The sequence below is a fragment of the Camelus ferus genome, chromosome 17, assembly GCF_009834535.1.
Source record: "Camelus ferus isolate YT-003-E chromosome 17, BCGSAC_Cfer_1.0, whole genome shotgun sequence".
Taxonomy (NCBI): Eukaryota; Metazoa; Chordata; class Mammalia; order Artiodactyla; family Camelidae; genus Camelus; species Camelus ferus.
Window position 1 is genome coordinate 8707974 of NC_045712.1, and position 27040 is coordinate 8735013.

A 27040-nucleotide genomic window follows, 5' to 3' on the forward strand; every position below is an offset into this window, starting at 1 on the left:
GCTGCTGCCCTTTTTCCTTGGGATGGAGTTTCGCTGTCATAGTTCACTCAGTCTTTCAGCAGTTTTCCTGATTCCTCTCCCAATTAAATGTTCATCTCTGGCCTTTGTCCCCCCTGCCAGAGCGATTGCTGTCAGCCAGCAAATCAGTGAGAACCCCCGCCGAGCCTCACTGCACCGAAGGAATTCACGGCCAAGCTGTTTTTATTTAGCAAATAAGGGCTTGTTTTCATTGATTGTCCACAAGCACAGGGGGAAAAAATCACCTAGTTACCTTGCTCGGCGGGGCTATCTGAACTGTTTCACTTCTGTTTCATATGTGCGCTTCCCTGACATCAGGGAAGAATGTGTGCATGGAGCTATGTGGGCGATCTCACCCTGCACGAGGCCCGAAGGTTGTGCACAAGAGATGAGAATATCCAGTCTGTGCAGCTAAGGATGTGGATGTTCAACAGTAGCTGAGGAAACGAGGCGATGGCTTGAGTCCTCCCTAAACCACAGGTCTGCCGGGTGGAAAGTTAGATGTGGCTGTCAGGTGGCACAGATGATTTCTCTTCATGTTGTTCAGCCTGAGCTGTCCTTGCAAAGAGCTCCAAGTACCATGCTGTCCAGTGTGGTGGCCCCTGGTCTCGGGTGGCCGTCGAGCATGTGATATGTAGCTGGTCCGAATTGAGATGTGCCATATGTGGACAGTGCACTCCAGATTTTGGAGACTTAGTATTTAAAAGTGCAAAATACATATCTCATTGACAATTTTGTGTTGCTTTCATATTGAAGTGACAATATTTTAGAAATAAGGGTTAAATAAAATATATTCAATGTTACTAAATCCACCCATTTTATTTTACTTTTTCATTGTGGCTCCTAGAAAAATTTTAAATGACGTATGTGGCTTGCGTTCTGTTTCTCCTGGACAGCTCTACACTAGAAGTTTCAGTGTAAGGATGTGTTTCAAACTGAACCTGAGCACTGCTTTAGTTTATATGGATTTTCTAGGTATATTTCCTTTTTGTACTGAGGATTACCTTTAAAAATACATACCAGATACAAACATAGACTGTCTCAGGACTGCCGTAGACTTGAGTCTCAGTCCCAGCTCTGTGTTTGTGGCCTGTACACCAGCCTTTTACACCCTCTGAATACAGTTGGTCAGCTGTATACACAGAGGAATACCCATCTGAATTCATTGTGGTTTGGCGTGGGGTAATGCAGTGATTTTTCTAGTAACAATGAGAATTTTGCTACAAAAATTGAATAATTGTATTTTCCCCAGGTTAACAAATTCAGAGTCTCTATTTTGAAATTTGTTTGCAAATGTTTAATTAAAAAAAACCCAGAAACCCCACCCCTTGGTGCCAGTTACAGTAGGTCTGCCAGCTACTAGTAATGGAATTGTGATAGCTAATGTTCCCTGCAAGCTTAGGGCCAGCCAGGACACTCTCCAGAAATTGCCTTACTTGATCCTCAAAACGGTCCCTAAAGGAAAGCCCTGTTATTGTCTCCGTTTAATAAATGCAACACTGAGGCACATGGAGGTGATGTGACTTGCCCAAGATCACATGGCTACTATGTGGTCATCTGGCCATCGAGCCCAGGAGGGCTGACTCCAGAGCCACACTCTTTGTTTCTCCCCAGTGTTGTCCACACCATGAACAGAGGATGGAACGGAAGAACCAGTAGCAAATGAATGCTCACAGGAAACTGCTTTTCGTGGACACTTGCTCCCGTGATTTTAGAGCAGACACCTAAAATACTTTCCCTTAGTGGGTTTTTCCTACGTGGAATAGTGACCTTAAACATACCCTGGTTTTAGAGCTTTCCTTAAAGCATACATGAATTCCCAGGCTTAAGCAATTCTGAGATGGAATTATATGGAGAAAAAAATGGATTGCACAATGGACCATGTCCGATCTTTTGTTCTCGAGGGCCTTGGCTCTTTTGTACACAGTCAGTCCTTAGAGTACATAGTATACTGTGACCCACGTGTCTACAGTGGGGACTCCATACATGTTATTTATTAATGTTTGCAGGGCTTCTGAAAACACACCTTTAGAAAGCAAAGCATCCAATATATGAAAATTACCATGGTTCGTTCTGTTAAATTGTCTGAATTGTGCTGTGGATGTGCCCTCTCGTCATGTGTGATTGTCACTTAGAATGGTGACCTCTCCTTAGAGCTGGGCTGTGAGTGGTTTTACTTCCCTTATGCCGGAATCCTCCTCTTTACCCGAATGTGACACACTTACGCCCCAGCAGACACAACTGGGTCCCTTCGTGGTGCATGTCTTTCTTCGTCATCCTATGTTTAGCCAGATTAGAAGACATGCATGTAGTATGTGCTTTTCAAGTAAGATTGTAATACCTAGGTGGGGTGGGGATGATGGGGTGGATGATCTGTGATCTAAGTTCAGAGCCTCCAACTCATTTGGAAATTGAGATGGGCTTCTGTGCAGGGCCTGGAATCTTCAGGAGGGAATAACCTGCAGACTTTGTAAAGTCCTTGGAGAATATTTCATTCCAGAGAAAAGTTTGGATTGACAAGAGCTGAAATAAAACTTTGCAGTGACAGCCTGGTACTAACTTGAGCTACTTCTCTCCGTCCTGCGGGCGTATTCTTTCCTCTGAGCTCTGATCTGGAGAGGCCTGGAGGAGCTGGGTGGGTTGGGAGGCACCGTCAGCAAACGCACTGCAGTTGCCGGGTACACTTCTGTGCCTTTAACTGGTTGTTAAACAGAAAGCAGGATGTGCTTATCTGACTGGTGACACCAACTGTAAACACTCCGTGACAAAGTTCAGCTTTCTGGGTTTAGGTGGGCCAGCGTGGGACTGGGGTGGTGGTTACCTGGGATGCCTACTGTCGACCTGGGTGGGGAGAGGAAGGGGAGGGGAAGTTGGCCACAGACCTGCTGCGGTGTCAGGTAAAGCCCGTGACTCCATCAGCACAGGAAGGAGGCTCAGAGCCTTTCCATTGCAACTTTCTTGTTGCACAGCCAGGTTCACGGAGTCCCCAAAATGGGAATGTGTGTTTGAGTACTGACCAAAGGTGACAGGTGGCACCATCAGCAACATGCCGGGCACGTGGTGAAATGCTTTCTGTGCGCTATTTAATATCTGTGACAATTCTGTGTGGTCAGTATAGTATCCTACCCATTTTTCAGATGAGGAAGTGGAGTCTCAGAGAATTAAGTTACTTCCTCAAGGCCATAGAAAGTTCCAGAGCTGGGGTCTAGGAGCAGGTCTGTTCTGTCAGAGCCCTTGCTGTTCCCCACCACAGGCTCAGGACTGCCTCAACAAAGTGGCCTCAGGCATTGCTCAGCCTGGGTCCCGTGGGTCCCAGTCACTTACTGTGAGAGATGCATGGGTCTCTGCATGTGTGTTAGATTTCTGTTGCTGTGTAACAGAATACCATGAACTTAGTAGCTTGAGACAATGTATATTCATTATCTCACAGTTTCCATGGAGTCCAGACCTGGCTTAACAGGGTCCTCTGCTCAGCATCTCTCATGTCTGTAATGAAGTTGTCAGCGGGTCCTAATGTCCTCTGAGGCTTGGGGTCCTCTTGTTGTAAGATCACTTGTTGTTCAGAATGCACAGAATTCAATTTACTGCAGTGGTAGGACTGAGGCCTCCCTACAGCGTGGCCACTTGCTTCTCTTTGTCCTCAGGTAGAGAGAGCCTTAGTCCTTCTTATACAGGGCTTACCTGATTAGGCCAGACCTACCCAAAGAAACTCTCTTGATTATGTCAGTGTTAACTGAGGAGGGACTTCTATTACATTGGAAAAACCCTTTTGCTACAACCTGACCCAGGGAATGATACTTCATCTTGTCCGCAGGTCCTGCCTGTGCTCACGGGAGACGCTTCTCTTTCAGCTTCCCGGAGGGAGAGGAGATGGAACTAAGCGGGAGTGCCCTGGCACATGGAGCCTGTGGAGACTGGGAGAGGGCAGAGAAGCAGTCTTAGGCACCTGTGAGCTTGGGAGCTCAGTGCTCGGAACCTGCCTCTGCCCTTTCCTAGGCATGGGATTGGAAAAAGGTTGTTTAGCCTCTCTGTGCCTCAGTTTCCCCTTCTGCAACCTGCGGGTAGTGGGACCTTGTAGCATTTTGTGATGATACATGAAATCGTCTGGTGTCAAGGACCCAGGGAAACAGAAAGAGAAGAGTGGGGTTACTGTGTTTCCGTGGGGCTGTTGGTGGCGTGGGCCTTCGGGGTAGCACTTATGCGTTCCCACTGTCAGTGCGACACCTTGGACTGGAGCTCCGGAACAGAAGCGACCTGCCCACCTGTGGCGAGAGAGTCACAGTGACACAGTAGAAGGAAGACACCCCTGGCTGCTCTGGGACCCTACTGTAGGCCTGACTTTGCCAGTCATTCTCCTCTTGGGCCACCACCCACTTCTTTAGACTTCAAGCTTCTTGTCTATAAAACAGGTCCCTGGAAAAAGGTAGGTCTTAGGATTGGCAGACTCTCTAAGGTATACCTCCTGGGATTAAATAGTCCTAATTCTGTTGGCCAGTGTTCTATACAAATCTGACCCGGAAGTAATTCAGTCTGTTTCATCAGTGCTGTCTGAGAAATAGGGCTTGATAGACACACATCGCCTATTGGAAATACACTAAAGGGAATTCATTTTGCCAGACTCTGCTGGACTTTACACCTCTGTCTTTCTATCCAGGGCATGGGGGCTGTGTCCACTGCCCTTAAAGTTTTCCTCTCACTGGTTACTTCTGTAGCCCCCTAATATAAAAGTGGGAGGGGACAAACGTAATGGCCTTTGGGTCTTTGGGTGGGTGAGCAGAGATGGGCAGAATTCAGAAGCTCCTGGGCCTGTTCCCCATGTTCACAGCCCTCCCTCCACCCAACCTTGTTCTCACTTTGAATTACACACCCAGCCTACTGAAACCTGATGTATATGCTAGTAGCTGCATTTCTATTGGTTGGAGTTGGGGTCTTGGCAAAAGAAAAATGAATAAAATACAGCGTTAATAACATCCACTCATGGCATGTACCTCTTAAGGGCTTGGGTATATTAATTAATCCCCCAAACATATCAGTCCCCTAAGTAGTAAGGATTCCCATTTGACAGTTGAGGAGACTGAGGCTCAAATAAGCTAAACCACTTGCCCAGTGGTACACAGTAACAGGTGATGGAGCATGGATTTGAGCCCACCTGGACCTGCCAAAACCTGTGCTCACAGCGAAGGAAACAGCTGGAATGTTGTCAGTGCTGTTAAGCCTTGGAGCCAACTCTCGACCCACATTGTGCCCGCCCTTTCTCTCTTTAACCTCCTACGTAATTCTGAATCCAGGGGAACTCGCAAAAGCTGAGGTTGAAAAGATGGAAGCAGTGCAACTTAGCTCAGAGGACCAATATCCCGGGAAATACAAAAAGAGGGGAAAAAATGGTCTGTATTGGTGTCAGCGACGCCACCATGCCGAGTTCTCCACGTTGGGCTGGAGGAAAATGCTATTACAAACGATACCTCTAATCTGCTTGCGGTGAAGAATCATAGTTGGAAAATAAGCATGTGACAGTTCCTCGTTTGAGTGTAAACTTAACTCGTTAATTTAAATTACGGTGCTTTTTGAACAAAGAGAGGAAATAGTAATAATAATAATAATAATAGTAATGGTCCTTGTAGAAAATGTAAAAAGAAACTGGAAATTTTGTGCTTTCGGACATTGGAGAATGTACTTCTAGTTAAGGATTAATTTTCACTCACAGAGATCAAAAAGGTCTCGATGAGTAAGATAAGTATTGAGTTTCAGGGTGGTTGTATTTTTTTTTTTTCTCCTCCTGCCAGACTGTCTGAAACTTATCTCAAGTATCATGGTAAAAAGAGAAGTGGCGGGTAGACACAGAAATGTAATAGATATATTTTAGGGATAGAATATGGACTGCTTTTCTAAATGCATATCAGAAGGGAGAATTTATTCCACTTGAGTGGGTTTAATGATATAATTTTACCAGTATTAACTCATAATTGCTCTTTAAGAGAAGATAGAGACGCTTGCACTGCCACTGCCGAGCTACCCGCTCCATCCAAGTAGCGTCCCCCTCAGTACTTGTTGATGTCACCCTTACCTCATACTAGGGTCTGTTGGTGGCTTTCCTTTGGAAATTTGGGTGGGGAGAGGGGAAGAGGAGAAAGGATAGTCTGAGAAATGAAAGAGTCTGCGTCAAACACTTGGCCAAAGTTTTGGCAAAACCACTTCTTGTTAGTAAACTGCCAAGCTGGGGCTTACGAATAGATGGCACCTCTGACTATCTGGAACCAAGTGATTTCTTAAAATTAGGTCATGTGTCAAGATGATTGGGATACCTGAATTAAAGAGGGACTAAATAATTTCTAGTGTCATGGATATTGATACTCATTTGAGTAAGGAGTAATGATGGCTTTTGCTTTTGTAGGTAAATGATTTCCAATCTCATTGCATTCCCTTCTCCCCCCCCCCCCCAAAAAAAAGAGGATGGGATGAAATGATTGCATTTTTGTATGATAAAAGAATGAGAATCCCAATGATACTTTTAGTTTGAACAGAATCTGCTTTTATACCGTGAAGTGAATTCAGGGGAGGTGTAACTCATCCGTGAATGTGTCACCTATTCCTTAGAGTGGTGTCTTTTTTAAAACAGCGCTCCAAATAATGTTCAGCTTATCTGCCTGATAAAAGGCATAATGTAGTTTTTAAAAACATTTTTATTATCTTTTAAAAATATGATACTTGATACATAAAGAATATACTGTATTTCATTGAGTCTTTTATAAGACCTTTATTTTCTATACTAGTGCTAATATAAAAATGCAGCCAAGTCAGTTAATCCAAAATGCTTTCTTATCTCATCTCTTTTAAGAGGCATCTCAATTTTGGAGATGCTAAAATAAAAATAAAAAAAAACCCAGTGCACCTTAAGAGCTATTAATTATGTTATATAACATATTCAATAAGTTATAAAGGCTAATCTAGTAAGCATCTGTGAACACCCTGACACCCGATCAATCAAAGAATTGGCCCATTACTCATAACTTGCATTTCTTCCCAAAGCCCATGCAGGTGACCCTCCTCCCAAATTGGGGGTTTATTGCTCTGCTTTTCAAACATATCTAAACTCTCTTTCCTGTAACTGTAAATTCCTCAAGGGTAGAAGCCATCTCTGTTTTCTGCCACTGTTATCTTCAGTGACTGATGCAGACCCTGGCCCAGTAAATGTTGGTCAGTTATTATTGATGAACTGTATAATTGTCTGAGCCAGACCCACATTCACTCTCCCCCTTCAGGTGTGGTTTAAACCCCATTGCCGCCAGGAAATCTCTGACAGCCTGAGCTGCAAGTGATCTTGCCTCACTTTTGAACTCTTAGCAGTTCATCTTTACCCACCCCACTTCTCCTTCCGGTCCTCGCTCTGTCCTGTCCCTGCCTGCCTTCTAGGCTGGTGAGAGCAGAATCCCTGGTTGCTGCGGTTTGGCACCTGACATAATAATAAAAGGAGGCCTAGATTAAATTGTTTCTGGGACTTTACATATATTCTCACCAAAGTGACCTAAATGAGGTGAGAGGTGTGCCCGTTCCCATTTAACAGATGAAGAAACAGACACGTGCTCATAATTGCTTAAGCAGTAACTGCATGTCAAATGAAGGCAGACAAAGCTTCATCTAAATGATTTTGCCTGTGCATACGTCATTTTTTCTCTGGGGCTCAAGGCTTTATGCATATCCTTGGGTGTATGATTCAGAAATAAATGGGAAAAAAAATTAAAACCAAAAATAGACTCACAGACATAGAAAACAAACTATGGTTACCAAAGAAGAAAGGGTGGGGGAGGGATAAATTAGGAGTTTGGGATTAAAAAGATACACATTACTGTACATAAAATAGATAAACAACAGGATCTACTGTATAACACAGGGAATTCTTTTCAGTTTTTTTTAATAACATAATGGAAAAGAATCTGAAAAAAATATATGTGTATGTATATGTATAACTGAATTGCTTGGCTGTACACCTGAAAGTAACATTGTAAATCAACTACACTTAAATTAAAAAAAGAAAGAAAGAAAGAAATGGGGAAAAAAAAACAAATGAAGTAGATCCAAGTTTTCTCTTTTTTAAAATTTTTAATTGATTTATAGCCAGTTTGCAGTGTGTCAATTTCTGGTGTATGGCACATTTCTTCAGTTATACATGAATATACATATATTCATTTTCATATTCTTTTTCACTGTGCTACAAGATATTGAATATAGTTCCTTATGCTATACAGTATAAGCTCGTTTATCTATTTTATATATACTAGTCAGTATCTGCGAATCTCGAACTCCCAGTTTATCCCTTGCCACCCACCTCCCCACTGGCAACCACAAGTCTGTATTCTATGTCTGTGAGTCTGTTTCTGTTTTATTTGTCTTTTTTTTTTTTTTTTTTTTTTTTTTAGATTCCACATATGAGTGATATCATACGGTTCTCTTCTGGCTTACTTCACTTAGAATGACATTCTCCAGGGCCATCCATGCTGCTGCAAATGGCATTATATTATCATTTTTATGGCTGAGTAGTATTCCATTGTATTAGTACACTACAACTTCTTTATCCAGTCATCTGTTGATGGACATTTAGGTTACTTCCATGTCTTGGCTATTGTAAATAGTGCTGCTATGAACATTGGGATGCAGGTGTCTTTTTGAAATAGGGTTCCCTCTGGATATAAGCCCAGGAGTGGGATTCCTGGGTCATATGGTAAGTCTATTCCTAGTCTTTTGAGGAATCTCCATACTGTTTTCCACAGTGGCGGCACCAAACTGCATTCCCACCAGCAGTGTAGGAGGGTTCCCTTTTCTCCACACCCTCTCCAGCACTTGGCATTTGTGGACTTTTGAATGATGGCCGTTCTGACTGGTGTGAGGTGATACCTCATTGTAGTTGTGATTTCTAGATAACAAGTTTTCTCTAAGAGTGAGATTAGCAACTACTTCTAATGTTTAAGAGATATCTCTATTTTCTTTCATATTATTTACCTGATTTTCTATGGCCTTATTTATTCCTTTACTGATTTATTGAAATTGTTATGGACCATAAAACTTGGACCTTTTTCTAGGTTAACTATGATATGCAACTATTTACCCAGTGTTTCAGTGCTTTTTTGAATTTGATATCTTTTTACGGCCATATTCAGTTTTAATATAGTTTTATTCATCAATTGTTTCTTTATAGTTCCTGAGTTTTTGTTATTACGCTGAGAAATGTATTCCTACCTCTTAGATGACAAGAACATTTTCCATTTTTTTCTTTTAAAAATATTGTTTAAAATGCAGGTAAGGCTAGAGTCATAACAATACCTCCCTACCTTGGCACAATCATTTATTGAATTGGTTATTTACTCAGCACATTTATTTAGCCCCCGTGGTATACAGAGATGAATATGACTAGAAAACACCCCTGCTAAGTGCAGTGGGGCGCCAGCAGCATAATTTGATGGGCATTTTCAAAAGATCCCTCAGGCTGCCTGGCGGAGAAGAGATTTTTAGGGGTCGCCAGGGGAAGCAAGGAGAGAGGGGTCGGAAAACGACGCCCGCTTGGTGCAGACCCAGAATTTGGTCAGTAGAACTAAGGTTCAGAGAAGACTTGTCCACATTGGGCTAGAGCACAGTTGCTGCTGTGGAAATGCCAGGCAGGCAGTTCAGGCGTCCAGATGAAATGCTGCTTCGAACCTGGAGCAGAGCAGGACTTTGTGTGGGGGACCGTTCAAGGAAAGCTGGACAGGTGGCAACCCTACTCGCTTGGCGCCAGCCAGTGGAGCGGGCTCACCAGTGATGGATGGCTTTACATTGTTCTGAGTGCAGCGCACAGCGGCGGAGGCGGGGGGCGGCCCCTGGGGAGCTCAGAGAAGTCTCTGGGCTTTTCTTGCACGTTGTCTTCCCCTTAGTATCCAGCCAAGGTATCAACTCTGTATGCTAGCCTCGTTGCTGCCTAGGAATTTCACTACTGTTCCGTATACTCTAATTCACAGTCCTAGTATTTATATTTTTACACATTTTAAACTCAAAGTATCTTGATTTTTGGTGAATATGGGACAGTTAGCGTAGTTTGTAAAGCAAAGTGAAGGTCTTTTTTTTTTTTTTTGAAGGATTCAAAGAATGTGACGACATGCAATTTATTATGATAATCCTCCCTTTCTCGAAGGTCCATGGACATTTTTTGCTCAATCAGTGTTTCATATTTTTGCTCCTCATTTTATAAATGATTCTTCCCCTTGACTTCCCAGTCTCAGGAGACTGACAATATTTCCTTTGAAAACCCAGAGGGTGAATGGGTCCTGTGTGTGTGTTTTCCAAGTGTGGGTATTCCAAGACACTTCTCATGAAAAGGACTAGAATTGCTAAGTCATTTTTTTAATATAAGGAGGTCCATGTTTGGGCATTGAAATTAATTTCCCTTATCTCGCCATACAAATAGCCACCCTGGCTTCTTTGATTTATTACCTGGGATGGTTCAGCGGCACTAAAAACAGAGGACGGGAAGACATCACCTTTACGTGCCATCATTAGTCACAGCATTAGAAGCATCGCCCTGAATGGGCTGCTTTGCAGGAGCTCCTGCCGTGCCATGAGAACACCCCGTTCTCTTCCTGTGTGCCAGAGACAGCTTCCAGGCCACATTCTTCATTTCTTAGTAAGTTGCCCCCTCCCTAAAATCCTCCCTGTCATTCCTCCCTAACATGGTGTAAAAGAACTTTCCAAATTGCAAATATAATCCCTGATTAGAGACAAGGTACTGACAAGGAGCCAATATTTTAAAACCACATCTCCAATCAAGGACTTGTGTATAAAATATATTGGGGGAAAAAAAAAACCCTCAGAATTCTACAGTGAGAAAAAATTAAAATTAAAAATGGGCAAAAGACTTGAACTGAAATTTTACCAAAGATTTACCAAAGGCATGAACAGTTGTTCAACATCATTAGACATTAGGGAAATGCAAATTATCAGAGAAAAATAAAGCATGATGAGATACTACACACCTGTGACAATGGCTGCAGTTTAAAAAATTGGGTAATACCAAGTGCGGGCAAGGACATGGAACAAATGAACTCCCATGCGTTGCTGGTGGGATGCAGAATGGGACCCCAGTCAGCAAAACAGTGGGCCAGTTTCTTTAAAAATTAAATATACAGTTACTATGTGAGCCAGAGCTCACTCCTGGGTATTTATCGTAAGGAAAAGAAGGCAGATATTTACAGAAAAACTTATACATGAATATCGTAGAAGCTTTATGTATTGTAGCCCCCTGCTGCGGAAAACCCAAAAGTCCTGGGTGAATAGATAAACTCTGGTACCTCCATCCAGTAGAATAATCTTCAGCAATAATAACAGACAAACCATTAATATACCCAGCAGCTCGGCAGAACCTCAGAGATATTATGTTGAATAAAAGAAGCTAATCTCAAAAGATTACATACTATATGATTCCATTTATATGACGTTCTTGAAAAGATAAACCTGCAGTGATGGAGAACAGATCCGTGGTTGCCAGCAGTGAAGGATGGAGGCAGGATATGACTATGAATGGACAGTACAAGGAAGTTCTGGGGGTGATGGAGCTGTTCTGTATCCTGGTGGTGATGTGGTGGTGAGTATATGGATGTATACCTGTGCTAAAATTCGTAGTGCTGTGTACCTCCCACACCACAAAAATCAGTTTTACTGTTAGGTTTCTTTCTTTTTAATTTACCAAAGTCCCAAGTTCTGTACATGATCTCCAAGTTCCAGCCTCTTTCTATCATGATTCATCCACCTGCTTCTCAGCATTCTGGCCCCTCCTCTCAGGTCCCAAGTGCTCCTTGTTCCCTTGTGTCCCTGTGGGCACACTCCTCTCTCTGCCCAGGAATCTCCCCTACCCACTTGTGCACACCCACCTCATCTGTCTGCCAAGCATCCTTCACTGCTCAGGTATGGGGACACCAGCATTGGCTCTAGGTTGGCTGCCTCTGCACACCTACCCCTGGACATTTCCACGACTTGGGGTGCTCACTGGCCGGCTCCAATGCCTGCTGTTTGGGCTGCCTTGCCCGTTCAGCTGTACATTCTGGAGAGCGGGCTTCATTGCTCACTCCCCAGCCCTGGTAGAGCAGTGAGGATGAGAAGGAAGTCTGCCCTGGACTCACAGATGGAAGTCAGCCTTTGTTTTGTTTTACTTTTGCCGTCTTCTCCTGGCAGCATTGGTCTCTGACACCCCCCCCCCCCCCCGCCTCCCACGGGCTCAAATTCCTCTCCTCCTCTTGCCCTTTCAGCCCGGGAATCCTCTTTTCTGGCTTTGCCCAAACTACTTGTTAAAAAGCAATGAATCATGGTTTTAAAGACCTTGATTATCTCTTTTTTTTTTCTCTTGAGCAAATATAAAATTATGTGGCAAAATCACAACTGTGGAGGGGTTTTCTCGCTTTTTCTTCAGAGAGTCAGAGAGTCAACGGGTTTTATCGTGTACCATGAAAAGGCATTAGTAGTAAAATCCTTATTATAGATGTGTTTTTACATGGTTCCTGAGAACCTTCCAAATTCTCTTGGGGAGAGAACAGACTTTCTGCAAAAAAAAAAAAAAAAAAGAAAGAGTAGCCCCTATTCTGGAATCCGTAGCAATAGTAATAATAACAACAACAACAAAACTTATATGGTGCTTCCCAAGTTCCAAGCACTGTCCTAAGAAGCACTTTGTGTATGAATCACTTACTCCTCACAGCACCCTAGAAGGTAGTGTGCTCATTGCTTCCCTTCCACCCCCATGAAGCTGCAGCACAGAGTGGTTATGTGGAGGTCCAGAGTGGAGCTAGGATTTGAACCCAGGCCATCTGGCTTTACTTTCCAAATGACTGTGGAACAAATGGAAGAGGGAAGGTGGAACCTTCCCCACCGGGGACACAGGCTGACCTCTTTCCCTTTCTCTCCGGGAAGCTATCTCCACCCCCTTTGTGTGGGATGTTAGGAAGGTGCAGACATGCTTTGGGGATGTGCCTTTTCTTCTCCAGCCAAGTTCAATCTTATATCTGTTTCCTGGTCGGCATTAGAATAGGTAATTGGAATAATTGGAAAAGAAAGCTAAAAATCAGAAATCAAAAAGGCTCAGGAAAGGCACAATATATAATATTATATAAAGACACAATAGAAAAAAATGTAACTTGGGTTATGCTTTTACAACTTCTCAGTGTTTTCACCCGTGTGTTCTCCCAAGATACCCCTCACTGCTACCCTTTATTATCATCTCCTCTTTACAGGTCAGGATGGTGAGGCCCCGAGAAAAGTGAGGTCTCCACGTTGGTCCATGTAGGGCTAGAAAGCAGGCTCAGTGTTTCCTTCCCTTCCCCTCCTGTGCTTCTCCCCTATGCCCCTCCTCTCTTCCACTTAAGCTCTTACTCAAGGAGTAAGAGAAAGTGTTGCATGTACTTAAAACACAGGCCACGTGATTTCATCTCTTTTCTGCATGCATTGATTTTCTTTGGCTGCATAACACATTGCTGTAAATTTAGCAGTTAAGAACATCCATTTGTTAGCTCCCAGTTCCGTAGGTCACCAGTCCAAGCTGGCTTCTCTGCTCAGAGAATCAGAAGGTTCAGTGTCAGAGGTGTTACCCAGAGTGAGTTCTTGTCTGCAGGCTCTAGGAAATAATCTGCTTCTTAACTCATTCAGGTTGTTGGTAGAATTCAGTTCATTGTGGTTGTAGGACTGATGTCCTCACTTCCTTGCTGTTATCAGTCAGCCAGGGGCTACTCTCGGTGTTGAGAGGCTGCCCACATTTCTTGCTGTGTGGCCTTCTCCACCTTGATGCCAGCAATAGTGCATCATATCTTTCTTGTGCTCTTGAATGTCTGACTTCCTCCATCTCTGATCTCTAATGTCTAATATAAACCCCAGGATATAAACTCCATGTCATTCTTTGACGCCTGCTTGGATCACCCCTATCCTAAGATCAGCTGATTTTGGACCTTAATTACACCTGCAGAATCCTTCACATTGATACCTTGATGTTTGGTTGAATATCTGAAGCCAGGAATAGGAATGTGGGAAATCATCTTAGAATTCTGCCTGCTGCAATGCATTACAACACTAAAAAAAAAAAAAAAAAAAGTAAAGAGAGACAGAAACAAGGGCCAACTCAAAGCTATTTATTTTTCAGTAGTAACTGCATAAATTCTTCTGCGCTTTTTGCCAACACAGTGCATTTTGTATTCATTAGGCCATTTAATTAAAAGCATATTCGAATTTGTATACATCTTTTGTCTTAACAGGATTGAAAAAGAATGAGATAGGCGTGATATTGTTGAATAATAGCAGAGTTACCTCTCGCCAGCTGTTCAATACGTTCTTTTAGCATCGTTTCAACCTATACTTTTGTCTCAGCCTCTGTGGTTCATCTCCTTGAACTTTCTCTGCCTCTTGGCTGTTGGATTCCTTCTCTACTTGCAGCCCTCATCTTAAATATCACCTCCTTGTGGACAGATTCCTTGATGGCCATGTCTAGCAGGGTAAGAATGACACGTATGTAAAGTTGTTTCATTAAAGCTTCCTTTGAAATGGCTCTCTAATTATTTCTGGTTTTGTGGATTGCCAGTGTCTTATCTCTATTTCCCATAGACTGGAAGCCTTACAAAAAGGGCCCCTTGTGTCTTGACTGTGCTTGGTACCGAGCAGGCATCAAAAATTATGTGTTTAGTGGACGTGTAAATAGAAGGTATTACAGAAAAGGTAATTTTAACGTTTGTTTAAATAGGTTGCTAGAGTAGTGAACCAAGTTAATCACGAGGTCACTGCTAAAGCATTTATTGTTTGAAAAGCACCTGATTGACAGTCATAAAGCTCTTGAAAGAGAGAGAGGGAGGATAATCTATAGACGGTAGCACCAAAGAAGAACAGTTCGCATATTGTCCTCGGAAACACGCACGGGGTGAGGAGTCCCCAAGTCATAGACCATCTGATGTTTGGATCATGGGTTCCTGCAAAGTTTTAACGGCCCCGGACAGATGCCTCTTTCCTCCCCGTCCTTCTTTGAATAGCTCCTCTCTCTGATTTTCTCCTAAGTTTCACCTTCACCTCCAAGCAGTTGTAGATACACTTGGAAGCCACTTGACCTTGGGGGTGTTTGTCAGCCTCCCTGGGCCTTGTTTTCCTCGTCTGTAAAATGAGTACAGTAAGTTCCCACCTAGAAAGGTCACTGGGAAAATGGAAGGGCAGTGAATGCGAACACCTGACTCACCCTGAGATTCATAAACGCTACTGCCATTATTTTTTTTATTCTTTTTTTAACCTTAAAATTATTTTTTATTGATGCATAGTTGATTTACGATGTTAGCATCAGGTGTACAGCAGAGTGATTCAGTTATACATTACTTCCAGTATTATTCGACTGTGCCACAGCTCTGCATATCTGACGTGGAATTGAAGTCCTCATCTTAATAACTGGTTTTTGGAAATTATTATTTTTTTAAAAAAAGAAAGTTACAATGAAGTGTAGGATCATTGGAGATAATATTCTACTTAGTATATGTTTATAAAAATCAATTAACTAAGGACTACCTAATTTCGAATCTATAGCTTAAAATGACTGCATTTCACATGCAATGCTCCTGAGCACAATTTATCTACTTTTTTTACCCCTGAGAATTTAGAAGTCACTCTAGAGTCTTTGTGGTTCCTCTGGGTTTCTATGATGAACTCCAGTTAGCATTTTATATTGCCCTTTAGAAGTATTGGTTACTGTCAAGTTCTGAAAAGCAACTTGTGGTCTGTTCACTCTTTCTCATCCCTTAATACATGATAGAAAAAGAGTCTGTTGCAGTCAACACAGACCAGCTTGCCTCTGCCCAAGCCCTTCCCAGCTGGTCCTGTTTGGTGGAGAGGACCCTCCTGCCCCAGCTTGTGTGAGGAAGTAATAGAGCTAAGACAGTCACATCCTTGGACCTGAGGAATAGCCATCAGCAGGGCTTCAAAGAGTTCCTTTGCCATGAAGTACCGAAAGTTGTTCAGAATCGGTCACATTCTTATCACATTTCCGATGAGACCATTTTAGGGAGCAACAAGGGCAGGGTAGATCAGTGTACATTTCTTCTTCTTGTCCCCCTGTATAAGCACATATTTGAGGAATTCTCAAAGCAGTTTTAAATAGCGTCAGCAAATCTGGTGATAGAAGAATGGAGCCAGCGTCTTTTCCATTTATTATGGGGATCATTTCTGCCCTTAGAGCTGCTTTTCTAGCTTTTCATTTATTGTGCCTGCCTTTTAATTCGCTGAGTATGATTTAGAGAAATCGGCGCGTGGCATTGCAGTGGCGTTGGAAGTCTGTACTTCTGATTTAATTCCTGCAGGCTGAACTCAGAACAGAGGGCTGGGAGTCTCTCCTCCGTCCCAGATTTGCTGGGAGAGCTTGGACAGTTGGCACAGCATCTCTGTGTAGGCCCCAGTTTCCTCTCCTGTAAAATGGGGCTCTTTTCTTCTTATCAGAGGGTTGTAATAGTAAAAGGAAATGTCCTGTGGTTGTGAAAAAAAATTGAAACCCCATGCGCCAGCTTTCATTTTTATTTCAATGTGAAATTAACACGCAGTCAGGATGCCGCCACTTCCATAGGTGTTACCATGCGTTCATCATATTTCTAGGTGAAGTATATGAAAGTGATTATAGGTAATAAATATCTTTTTTTAAAAAACTTATTGCAGAGGCAGTTTTTCCACTGTTAATGAGGGTAATTTGACTTGGTTGAAGGATTGCAGTTCTTAAGAATTAATGCAGTAATCCAATTCAAAGATTTAAAGAGATCTAAGATTTTTCACAGGTCGCGTGCTAGTGAATGTGCTCCTCTCACATAGCAGCTAATGGACTTGAACGCCAGTCTGTCATTTACTGTTCCCTCACTGAGAGCAGCGATGCCCTTGGTCCTGAGTCTGCTTCCCAAGCATCGCAGGTTATTTAGAAGTGTGGTCTATTTGTAACACTTTTGAGAGATGGTATCCTCCTCCCCACAGCCCCTAATTACTATAAAAACTGGGGTTATCTTTCTTAATTACACGTTTGAATCCTAATCTGCTAAGGTCTAGGGAGCATTAGGCTCAGAGAAGCTGCCTGCTTGCCTTTCTTTTCTCAGAGAAGGGCCTTTTATTATTATTTTTAATGTATTTTAAAAAACTAATTCCTGTATCATTGTATTCGGATGTATAGGTTAATTCATGTGAAGACAAAGGTGACATGCGTGGTATTCATAACTTTCCATTTTTGATAATGATGTATTATTAGCAGCTAACAATATTTTGCAAAGCTTTATTTGTAAAGGATGCTGGCCGTTCTTTTTCTTTCCTGATCCCCGTAGGTTCCTAAATATGGCAAAATCCTATTTTGAAGCAACGAGAAGCCTTCTCTTTCCAGGTGTGTCCCCCAGGCAGCGTCACCGTTCTGTGTGTGCAGGAACCTTTGTTCCTTAATTAGGAAAGGGACTAGAGGTCATTAATTGTGGTTCCAAGGGGTGTCGGCTCGAACGCTGATGCACTAATACATTACAGGGAGAGATCCAGCCTAAGTCTGGGAGGCTCTCAGCAGGTCTGAGAACCATTAAAAGATAAATAAGCAGCAGAGGGTCCTTGCAGGGCTGTCCTTGAGGGCCTGGCTAGCTGCTCACCTATTTTAAAGCCAAAGAGATTTCTGTCCTCAAGAGAGGGAAGGAAGGAGATAAAGTGCAACTTGTTTAGAAATCTAGAACTTTGCCTTTGTTGAAAACCTATGACCTTTAAAAAAAAAAAGGTCAGGAGTCTTTTGGATTTTTTGTTGAGTTAGTGGACCCCATCAAAATGCCTTTAGATGTTATGGAAAGTGAGTGAATGGCTGGCATACATGAGAGGAGACAGATAGCCTAATGTTTTCTAGACCAATGTACACCGCTGCCATGAACCTCGGAGGCATGGCTAGAGTTTTGAAAGCTAAAACTCCCAAACTGCATTGGCTGAGCCATGGGGCCGCATCCGTCATCGACAAAGAGCCTTAATTTCCACATTGAGAACAAACATTTCTCCAGCCTCCAGGCAACTGCATGTGTCTAGGTGTTCCCAGAAATATTAACAGCGCAAATGGTGGTCTCACCTCACTGTCAGGATCAAGGTTCCAGAAGCAGGAAAGTAAGCCAGTCGAGTGAAAAATCTCCGACCACGGAGATGTTTCCCTGCAGCTGGGCTGGCCCAGTGAGGGGATGCTGAAAATAAAGGATAGGAAGGATAAAACAAAAATGGCAGTTTGGAAACCAGAGAATGGAAATTAGCACCCTTAATTTGAGGGCCGGTTGCTTCTCTTTGAGAAGATTCTGTCCAGCCAGGTGGATCACCCTTTGGAAGGCAGAGAACTCAGGGGCCACTGGGCAAGTCCAGGGTCCTGTCCTGCCCTTCTACCTACCACCCCCTCTTCATTTCTTGCTTTCTCTTTCCATTCCCACCACAGGATAAACTGCCTTCCTCCTGCTCCTGTGAATGGAAGACATTATTAACAAAGTAGGGGGGGAACTTCATAAAGGTAGCAGAGATCTGGCAGGTAGACGTGTGACACCATTTCCCCTGTGCTGATAACGGTGTTGGTTGGAAATGGTGAACATGGAAACAAATATGATTTCCCTGAAATGTTCAGCCATTTAAAGAGGCATGTCTAGCTAGCAGTATGTGTGTGTATATATATATTTTCACCACCAGTAATTCTTTTTACATTGTATTTCTCAGAGAAAGAAAAATAGATTTTAAAATGTAAAAACCTGTTCTTCAATCGAGTATGCAAAAATCTCATTGCAATATTTATTCCAAACCTGCTCTCATAATGTTCAGTCAAGGAGAAAACAGCAAAAAACAGTTGTTGATGGACTTAGCACAGAACTGGATTAAATAAGCATTAGTCTACTGAAGCTGATTACAGGAATATGAAAATGCAGTATCTTAATGGTACATATTTTTATGTGGCAGCTCAGTTGCCTTTCATTTTGCAGCTAATATGTCTATTCTTATGAGTCATTTACTTCTTTAATTACCTTTTGCAGGCAAGGCACCATGGTATATTAATGTGAATGATTTTTACTGCCAGTTTATCATACAGTGCCCCAGAAGTTGAAAGGCGTAATTGACTTGGAAGAACAGCTCATGAAGGAAACAATATTTAGTTGACAGTTTTCCTTGTACTCTCTGTTGACGTTTATGAGTTTACACTATGCTAAAGGAGTAATAAACACAATTTTCTTTCAATAACAGGAAAGGGTAGCTTCTAAAATACATTTGTGGCAAACACGTGTTCATTTCTCGAATAATATGAAAATAACACATTTCTCGTGATAAGACCTCTCAGACTGCCAATTGAATTAAACCTTTGAAGGTGCATTTATAACCTGTCTTGGAGCATTAGGAGATATTAGGGTTCCTGTGATTGAATCGATTTAATGAATATTTAAATTATAGACAGATTTGGATAAATCATATTTAAATCTGGGTGTTAGAGTGAGACTCTTTGGCCTCATTCTCCCAATTTCCAGAGGGAGGGAAAGCGAGCGGGAAGGGAGCTTGGGAATTGTCTGGAGGAAGATTTTCCTTCTCCCAAGGCAAGGGGAAGTCTGGTAGTACATTTTAGGAAAATAAAAAAGAAGGGACTGTCAGCCCAACTCCCTATAAGGTCTGGGCTTTGAACAGTTAAACTCAAGACTTGGGTGGGTCGCTGCTGTTCTGGTGTCTGGAACGGTGCCGTGAGTTGACTGGGGCAGTTAGCAAGTGCTCATGTTTTAACCATCACTTCCACGGTCCCCTGGGCCCGACGCTGGCTCACTGGCTTTGGGCAGGCCCCAGTTTGGCACATCGGTTTAGAGGGAGTTAAACTTTTCACAGTTTTCTGGATTGTTTGCAGTTCAGTCCTGTGCAGCATAATGAAAGTTTTCTAGCCATCTGTTGTTAAGCTGGCGGGGAGCAAGGCCAGTATATCCAAACAAAGTTCTGGCCTGCTGTAAACGGAACCTGTCGGTGTAGCATAGCTTTCCTGACCCCTCCAACGAACGGGGCAGCCCTTGGTACCAGGCACTCACTGCCTAGAGCTTTCAAAGGGGAACTATTTTCGGGGTTGGGGGTGGTGAGGGCCTGTTTACTTTTTCCCTCCGTGTTCCTCTCACTGGCTTGGACTAGTTTATACTTAATCTTTAAATGGATAAATGGTTACTTGTCCCCCCTCCTTTTCTAGAGAAGGAAGTGTGGCTTCTTAAATGAGGATCGTAACTTTCAGAACAAGGTATGAGTGTCTGTGGCTGTGTGTGAGGCAGCTGTGATTTGAAAGGATGTTCTACTCAGTTGTTTTTGTTTCATTATTTTGGCTTTCAGTGTTTGGGGACAAACAGTCCGAGCAATGGAAGCTCCTGTATTTATTACTTAGCTTATGTAACTCAAAGTGTTTCATAGCTTTAAAAGGACCCCCCCCCCCACTTCCGCAATTTGTATTTCATTATCAGAAATTAATACAGAGCATAACTTACAGAATGGCTCCTGGCTGTATGGGCTGTTGCCTACTTCTCTGTTCTTATTGACAAAGTCTACCTATTGTTTTTAATTGCTCAGCTTAAGCTTAAAAGAATTTCGTTGTTTTGTGGCATTCTGTAATAAATGTTTAATTTTTGCTTGCTGTTTCAGTGTTTCCTTGGCTCCTTAGGAAACATTCCTCTGCATTCAGATCCTTGTTATATGTCTGTCTGTATTGCAACACCTGTCTAAACCCACCCCTAACCTTTGTGGGTTTCCTTTTGTTAATGACACCTTGTAGGTGCTGTTGTATTTCTTTCTTGGTCTTGCTGTAGTCTGTTTCCTGTCCAGCATTGGTTACATTTGTGCTCTGTGAAGAGAGGGCTCTGGGGAGTCATTGTCAAACCTCTGTATCCATCTCAATTCATTAAAATATCCAGAGAGAATGGCCACTGTCATTGAATAACTGTGTCAGCCCCTCCCCTGGCTGCCTTAGCCCCTGTGGATGAGAAGCAGACCAGTCCCACACAGTTACAAAGAAAAAGGGCACCCAAAGGATGCACATTTATCTAAAGCATCCACACAAGGGAGTTTGGGTTCAACTGTAGCTGCAGTGCAGGAATGGACAAGGGTCAGAAATTCCATAAATGGAGGTGGGGGTGGAGGGGGAGCAGGAGAACCAAAGGAATAAATTAGGAGATATAAGGCTTCTCCTTTAAGGGACAAGGAGTTTTGCAGTAGTGAAAAATATTCAATTTAAAATTTAAATGAGTGCACTTACTTAGAAATACCATACAGTCATAATCTGTTTGTAAGGTGACTGACATATAAAGTGCTTTTTTGTTTTAAGGTAAAAAAAAAAAGTATTCAGGGTAGAGTTTCGGGTGTAAATGTCAGGTGCGTAACGCATACTCCCTCCAAGAGTCAAGCAAATAACCTTGGCATTTAGGACACTGCCTTTTAGAACATGAAATTGTATTTTGTTGTGTGTCTTTTTTTTTTTTTTTAAAGGAGGACTACATTAAGGGGTCACCTATTAGCTGTGTTTTTGCTGTCTTAAACTCAGCCCTTCTGTCTATTAAAATCAAACCACTGTGTAAACATTCCGGTGTTGTTCTTGGTCTCTACAATGGCCACGGGGATCGGGTTTCACCTGCCTGCACATCTTCAAGCAATTAGAGCAATTAGCGTGAAGCCATTTCACATTCAAGGATTCAAGGTCTACGGTGACATTCAAGTCTAGGAGAAGTCTGAAAGAGAGAGAGGAAGCCACGTAGAGCATGGCTACTCTTCCATGGCCCTGAGCAGACAATTTCTCTTTTAAAAATGGTAGCTCTTTAATGATATTATTATGAGGTTTGGAAATGACAGATCAAAAGTTGTTTATATCAAAAAAACCCAACAGTCATTTAATTATACTAATGAAGGTCTTTATACATGGCAGATTTTTTTTAAAAAGACTTAATGGCCATGAGAAATGGAGTGTTGCTGTACCTTGTATCACCATGGGAGTGACAGCCTTCTTTTCATAGGAAGAATATATTTTGTAATATATAAGGAACTTTGCATTCCGCCTTCCATGGTAAACCTCCCTGTTTGGGGTAAATGTAATCATTACAGCCATGTAGAATATTTAGTTGGCAGACTTTGGGGGAGTAAGTATTAAGAGTCACTTTTTATTTATTTTTTTAAAGCTTGGAGAAGAAGAGTGGCAACTTTCATACACTGAACTAGTGCAGTTGAAAGACAAATAAATGTATCCTTAGTGCATCTGATGGCTGTGCTGTGGAGGACTGAAGAAGGTGCCTTTTACAAAATAGTCTTAGAATCCAGGAGAGTTTTTGTTTTGCCTGTTTGTTTTGTTTGTTTTTTCACATTTGTCATTGAGTTACCCAGGAATCTTGCTTGCATGAGACAAACCCAGAACTGATTGCAGCTTTTGAAATCGGTTAGTCGATTTTTAAATCTTCGTTTTTCCCTGTTGGGTTATTATTATGCCAGAACCAGGGGGCGAGGGGGGAGTGCTAGTTTTCAAAATCCAAGGGTGCCGCAGAGAAGATGTGGCTGTGCCCTCCCTGGAGGTGTTCGCCATCAGGAGTCACCGCAGGCTAAATTATAATGTGGAATTCTGTTGCCCTTTAACCTGATGCTGCCTGTTCGCATTTAGTGTTTGTTAACAAACAGTTCTAAGTACAAAATTGTTGGGAGAATTACTTTTTCATTATATGCACTGACTTTAATTAGAATAAGCGGCTTATTTTTAAAAAGAAATAACTGTGTGCCTCTCAGAAAGTTCTTGCGATAATTCCTTTATGAAATTGCCTTAGTGGACTTCAAAGCTAGTAGGTGTTGAGCGGCTTTATATCCGTAGCGCTGAACGCTTCGATCTATTTGTGTGACCGAGGCTGGAGCATTTGTGTTCATTCATTAATTCACCTTGTTAGGGAACCATACTGCTCAGAGGTCTCTAGCCCCATCTCGGACCACTGAGAACTCCTCTGTTGAGGGATGGCTTTCCCGCCACCCCCTTGCATGGCACCCAGGCTCTGTGCCTTTTGAAACTGCATTGCAGAGCAGATGCAGGGGATGCTTATAAAATAGTAGCATGCTGGGCACTGACTGAGGTGAGGGTCTTTTCCCTTTTCCCTTGGCAATGGATTTCTGGGAAGTCATCATTTGCAGCGTTTGTAACTTGACGAGCTGAGTTAGACAGGAACACTTGAATTGGATACTCCACCCCTCCTAAAAGTGGAGAGGCAGGCATCGAAGCGCTGTGGGGCTCAGAAGGGAGGTAAGGCAGTAAACCAGATCTTTCCTTTTTTTTTTTTTTCCCTCCTAGCTCGTCCTCTGTTTCTCTGATCTGCCTTTTGAACTGTTTTTGTGGCTGATCAGTTCCACCTAATATGTCTCTTGATTTCTGCTATTGTAATACTCAGGCGACATGCTGTTCTCTTGGTTTTTATAAGCTTTAGATGCTTCTGCCTGTCATATTCTGGCGGTTTATCTTCAGCGTCTGGATTTGCTTTCAGACTTGAATGTCTATCAAGCTGCCGTTGCTTTGAATGTGAGATCAAAAGAAGATGAATTCCAGTAAAAAAATTTCCTTCTATGAAGAAAAGATTGGGGCCTATGTAAACATCCCACTGACAGTTCCCAATGAGTTATTTTAGCCGAGTATTAGCACCTGGATGACAGACACTCCAGCATTCCACACTAAATAACAAATCAGTTGCTTCCAAGGCAGAAGAACGTTGCCACACCAGCAATGCATTTTCAGGAGGAGTCCTTTTTCCTCCTCCTCCCCCTCCCCGCCTTTTGTTTTTTCTCTCCCCCCACCTTTATTGAATATGGCTGTTCAACTCTTCATCCTATTTTTCAAGCTGACTTGCTCTGCCTTCAGCAGTTTACTTTTCTTTACGGTATCTGTCAAGTTACTCGGGTGACGGAAGACAGGACTTTGATAATTAGTTTGGGACGGGTTAAGGAGTGTTCAGGGAGGCAAGCTAGGCGTCTCCACATAAACAGGTAGTTTGGTTGATTGCAGAGAAGTAAAATGCCAAGGAAAGGCAGCAAAAGCTAGATCAAGGGCATATCCCTGGAATGCGGGCGATGTGTTCTTTAAAAATACATGTGACAAATTCCTCTCAAGTCGGCAGAATCTGAATTTTCTTCCTTTCTCCTTTCTTCCTTTTTTTTTTTTTTTAAGCGTCCTGCCTGTGTTAATGTCATCTCCAAAATATGTGAAGAGTGTGTTTTCCCAAAGCCCATCGGTGCGGATTTGTCTGCGTGAAGGAGCTGTGTTTGGCTAGGGCTCTGTCTAGCCAGGGCACACTTCTGATCCTGTGTCCCTGCCTGCAGACCTGGAGTGATTTAGATACAGTGTAGCCTGAATAGGTTTCTTTAAGTGCTAAATGCAGCTTTCAGAATTACCTGCCAGCTCCAACTGATCTTTCAACTTTGAAAGTGAAGAATTACTTGAGGAATTCTTGTGGTTTCTTTGTCATTTAGTGAGAGCCCAGCCAGCTACTGTGAAGGCGAGCGTCCCCGAGGTTGCCTACAAAGGGCAATGTTCCAGTGTGTTTTCTCCTCGAGTGTGCTTCAGCCGCACAGGACTTCCTGTTTATTCAAACATCTTTTTTACCACTCGGCAACCCCCGCTTCACAGAAACAGCCAGAACCTATCTACAGCAAGAAGACGGAAATCCAAAGGCAGACAGTACGAGCTCTCTCGGTCAAACTCTTCATTTTCTCTGTAAGTGTCCAGAGGAAAAAAAAAAAGGAAGATTTTTGCTGGGTTAAACTTTTAAAACTAGGGATCCGCTCCTGCAGGGACCTTCTCTGCAGGGCAAAATAAGATGATCCAGCTTGTTTACTTCTCTTTCTGTGCCTCCCACCCCCCCCAACCCCGCCCCATCAAAGACGGTTTTCTTTTTAGATCTTGGAGAGGACCGGTTCGTCGTTCTTAACTCCTTGTTAATTCACTCTTGCTTTCAAATGTGTCTTCGGATATTATCGGCTCAGTCAGTCACAGTCAGCCAGCCGTGTGTCGTCAGGGGCTTGAATGGAGATGAGAACCTTGCTCTGCTTATTTGTGACATTGTTTTGTGTTGCCTTCTTTTCCTTCCTGTTATCACCAGGAGTGAGAGAGTTCAGGGAGGGTGCCTTGGTAATTCTGCGTCTGCAGGATCGTCCTCGATGAAGGCACCGCGACACCGTCATCGCATGCGAATCGGTCTTGATAATATTTGTACCAATTTCATGCCAATAAAAGTCAGACCACTGAAACAAGCACGGTCATTATCTCATTCATATGACTATTGTTGAAACGGAGTGGGCTGCAGGAAGAAAGAGAAAACCTGCCTCACTTTCTGAGATGGTTGTTAACTTTGATGTTGGAAGGTTCTTTTCACAATTCTCCTTGTGGATAATTAGTATGGCAGGGAAAGCCCACGGACCGGGGCTGCTGCTTCTCTCTGCCGACCAGCGACGCGGTTGCTCTCTGGGTCCTTTCTGTTGAAATGACTTTCCCAACACATGGTTTGACATTTTTTTTTTTTAAAGGGTTCCACCTTTTCCTGTCTTATGTAGACCTCCCTCTGGCCCCCTGTCCTCCTTTCACACCCCTCCCCCAACACACACACACTTCAGTGTAATTGGTAAGCCAGGTGCTAATTTTTTTTTTTTTAACTGTGTACTGGTCAGGGAATACACAGGAAGTGGAAAATTAGCTCTTTTGATCTGAGGGGAATTGTTATTACTCTCCACCTCGTTTGTTAGTCCCCAGACTAAATATACTTAAATTTCAGTGTCTAAAAGAGCATGTATTGGAATAAAGAAATAGCCTCTGTCCCCACCTCTAATGGAAAAAACATTTAAATAAATAAAATAAGTAACTGTACGCGTGTGTGTACGTGTATCGCTCACGCTAGGCTGGCTTTTTTTTGTGTTCTGAAGTTGTTCTACTTTGCAAGAAAAAAAAATTATGTTTGTGACTGCCTTAAGGACAATTTGTATAACAGTAGGAGTAATTGCAGGGAAAATGGAAAGAGTGACTGGAGGTATTTACTCAGATGTTAGTGTAGGTGTGGGGGCCGAAAACTCAGTGTGGGAACAGTGGGCTGCTTTTCTTGGTATCACAGTCTATTTGATGACCATCAAATTTCCCAGCTCGCTGGTTTTGTTTTTTCTGGATGGCATGTTTGATTATTTATCAGAAGGGGAAGGGAGTAGCTGAAGCAAATAAACATGTGACCAAGTTCTGTTTTGTTTTCCACTCAGAAAGCCATGCCCTTTAACAGACATACAGAAAAGAATAAATGCATTGTTTTATGATAAAAGGAAATTATATGTGTCATTTTCTTTTTAAAGGCAAGAGAGTTAACCCTTAAGACTCAGGGGCCTTTTTGCCTTCTGAGAATTTGCCAGGCTTTTACTGAGAATTAATCTATTGCGGTGGATGGTTTTATGGTGCAGGATTTCCCAGGATTAGTTGGTCAGTAGTTTGGCTTTTCTGGATGCTTTCCTTATGCCTGCCTCAGTAGCTCTACTTTTATGGTGGAGGTGTGTGTGTGTGTGTGTGTGTGTGTGTGTGTGTGTGTGTGTGTGTGTGTGTGTGTTTTAAACAGTGATGCCATTGGATAAATCAGAAGCTCTTACAGTTTTGTTGAAGGCTGTATTCTGACCTTACATCTAAACATAAACAGCTCAGTTAAAGGGAAATATACCAGACTTTCTGTGAGAGGGTGCAGCATAATTTATTAGAGGCCAACTTTTACTCCTTTCTTAAAACATGAGAGGCAGCTGGTATACCGTGAAGAGTTGGCTTATGTATCTCCAAAACACCCTCAAAAACGTCTTCCTATCTTTAATATTATGTCCTGTATGTAATGATCTGCAGGGTTATTGGTTATCTCAGATCAAGTCCTCCAGAGCCCTAGGAAAAGACTCAAGTCCACATTAAATGTAGATTTTTAAACAGGCAAACTAAAATTTAATTTGTTTTGTTTTGTTTTGTTTTAATTCTCTAGCAGGGTTTGCACGACTGCATGGA

General features: G+C 42.6%; 1 protein-coding gene across 10 annotated transcripts in view; it reads left to right on the top strand.

Moving 5' to 3' along the window:
- Nucleotides 1-27040, top strand: part of FOXP1 (forkhead box P1) — a 549899-nt gene that overhangs the window by 360435 nt on the left and 162424 nt on the right. Inside the window, exon 1 of one of the 10 annotated variants that reach the window (XM_032458001.1) lies at nt 24237-24742. The exons of 7 other annotated variants lie outside the window; for them this stretch is intronic. In XM_032458001.1, coding sequence (XP_032313892.1) covers nt 24557-24742 — 186 coding nt within the window. In that variant the 5' untranslated portion in view covers nt 24237-24556. Of the gene's footprint in view, nt 1-24236; nt 24743-27040 lie in introns of those variants that run through there. 2 more of the 10 variants (XM_032458000.1, XM_006186539.3) reach the window with 2 other exon arrangements.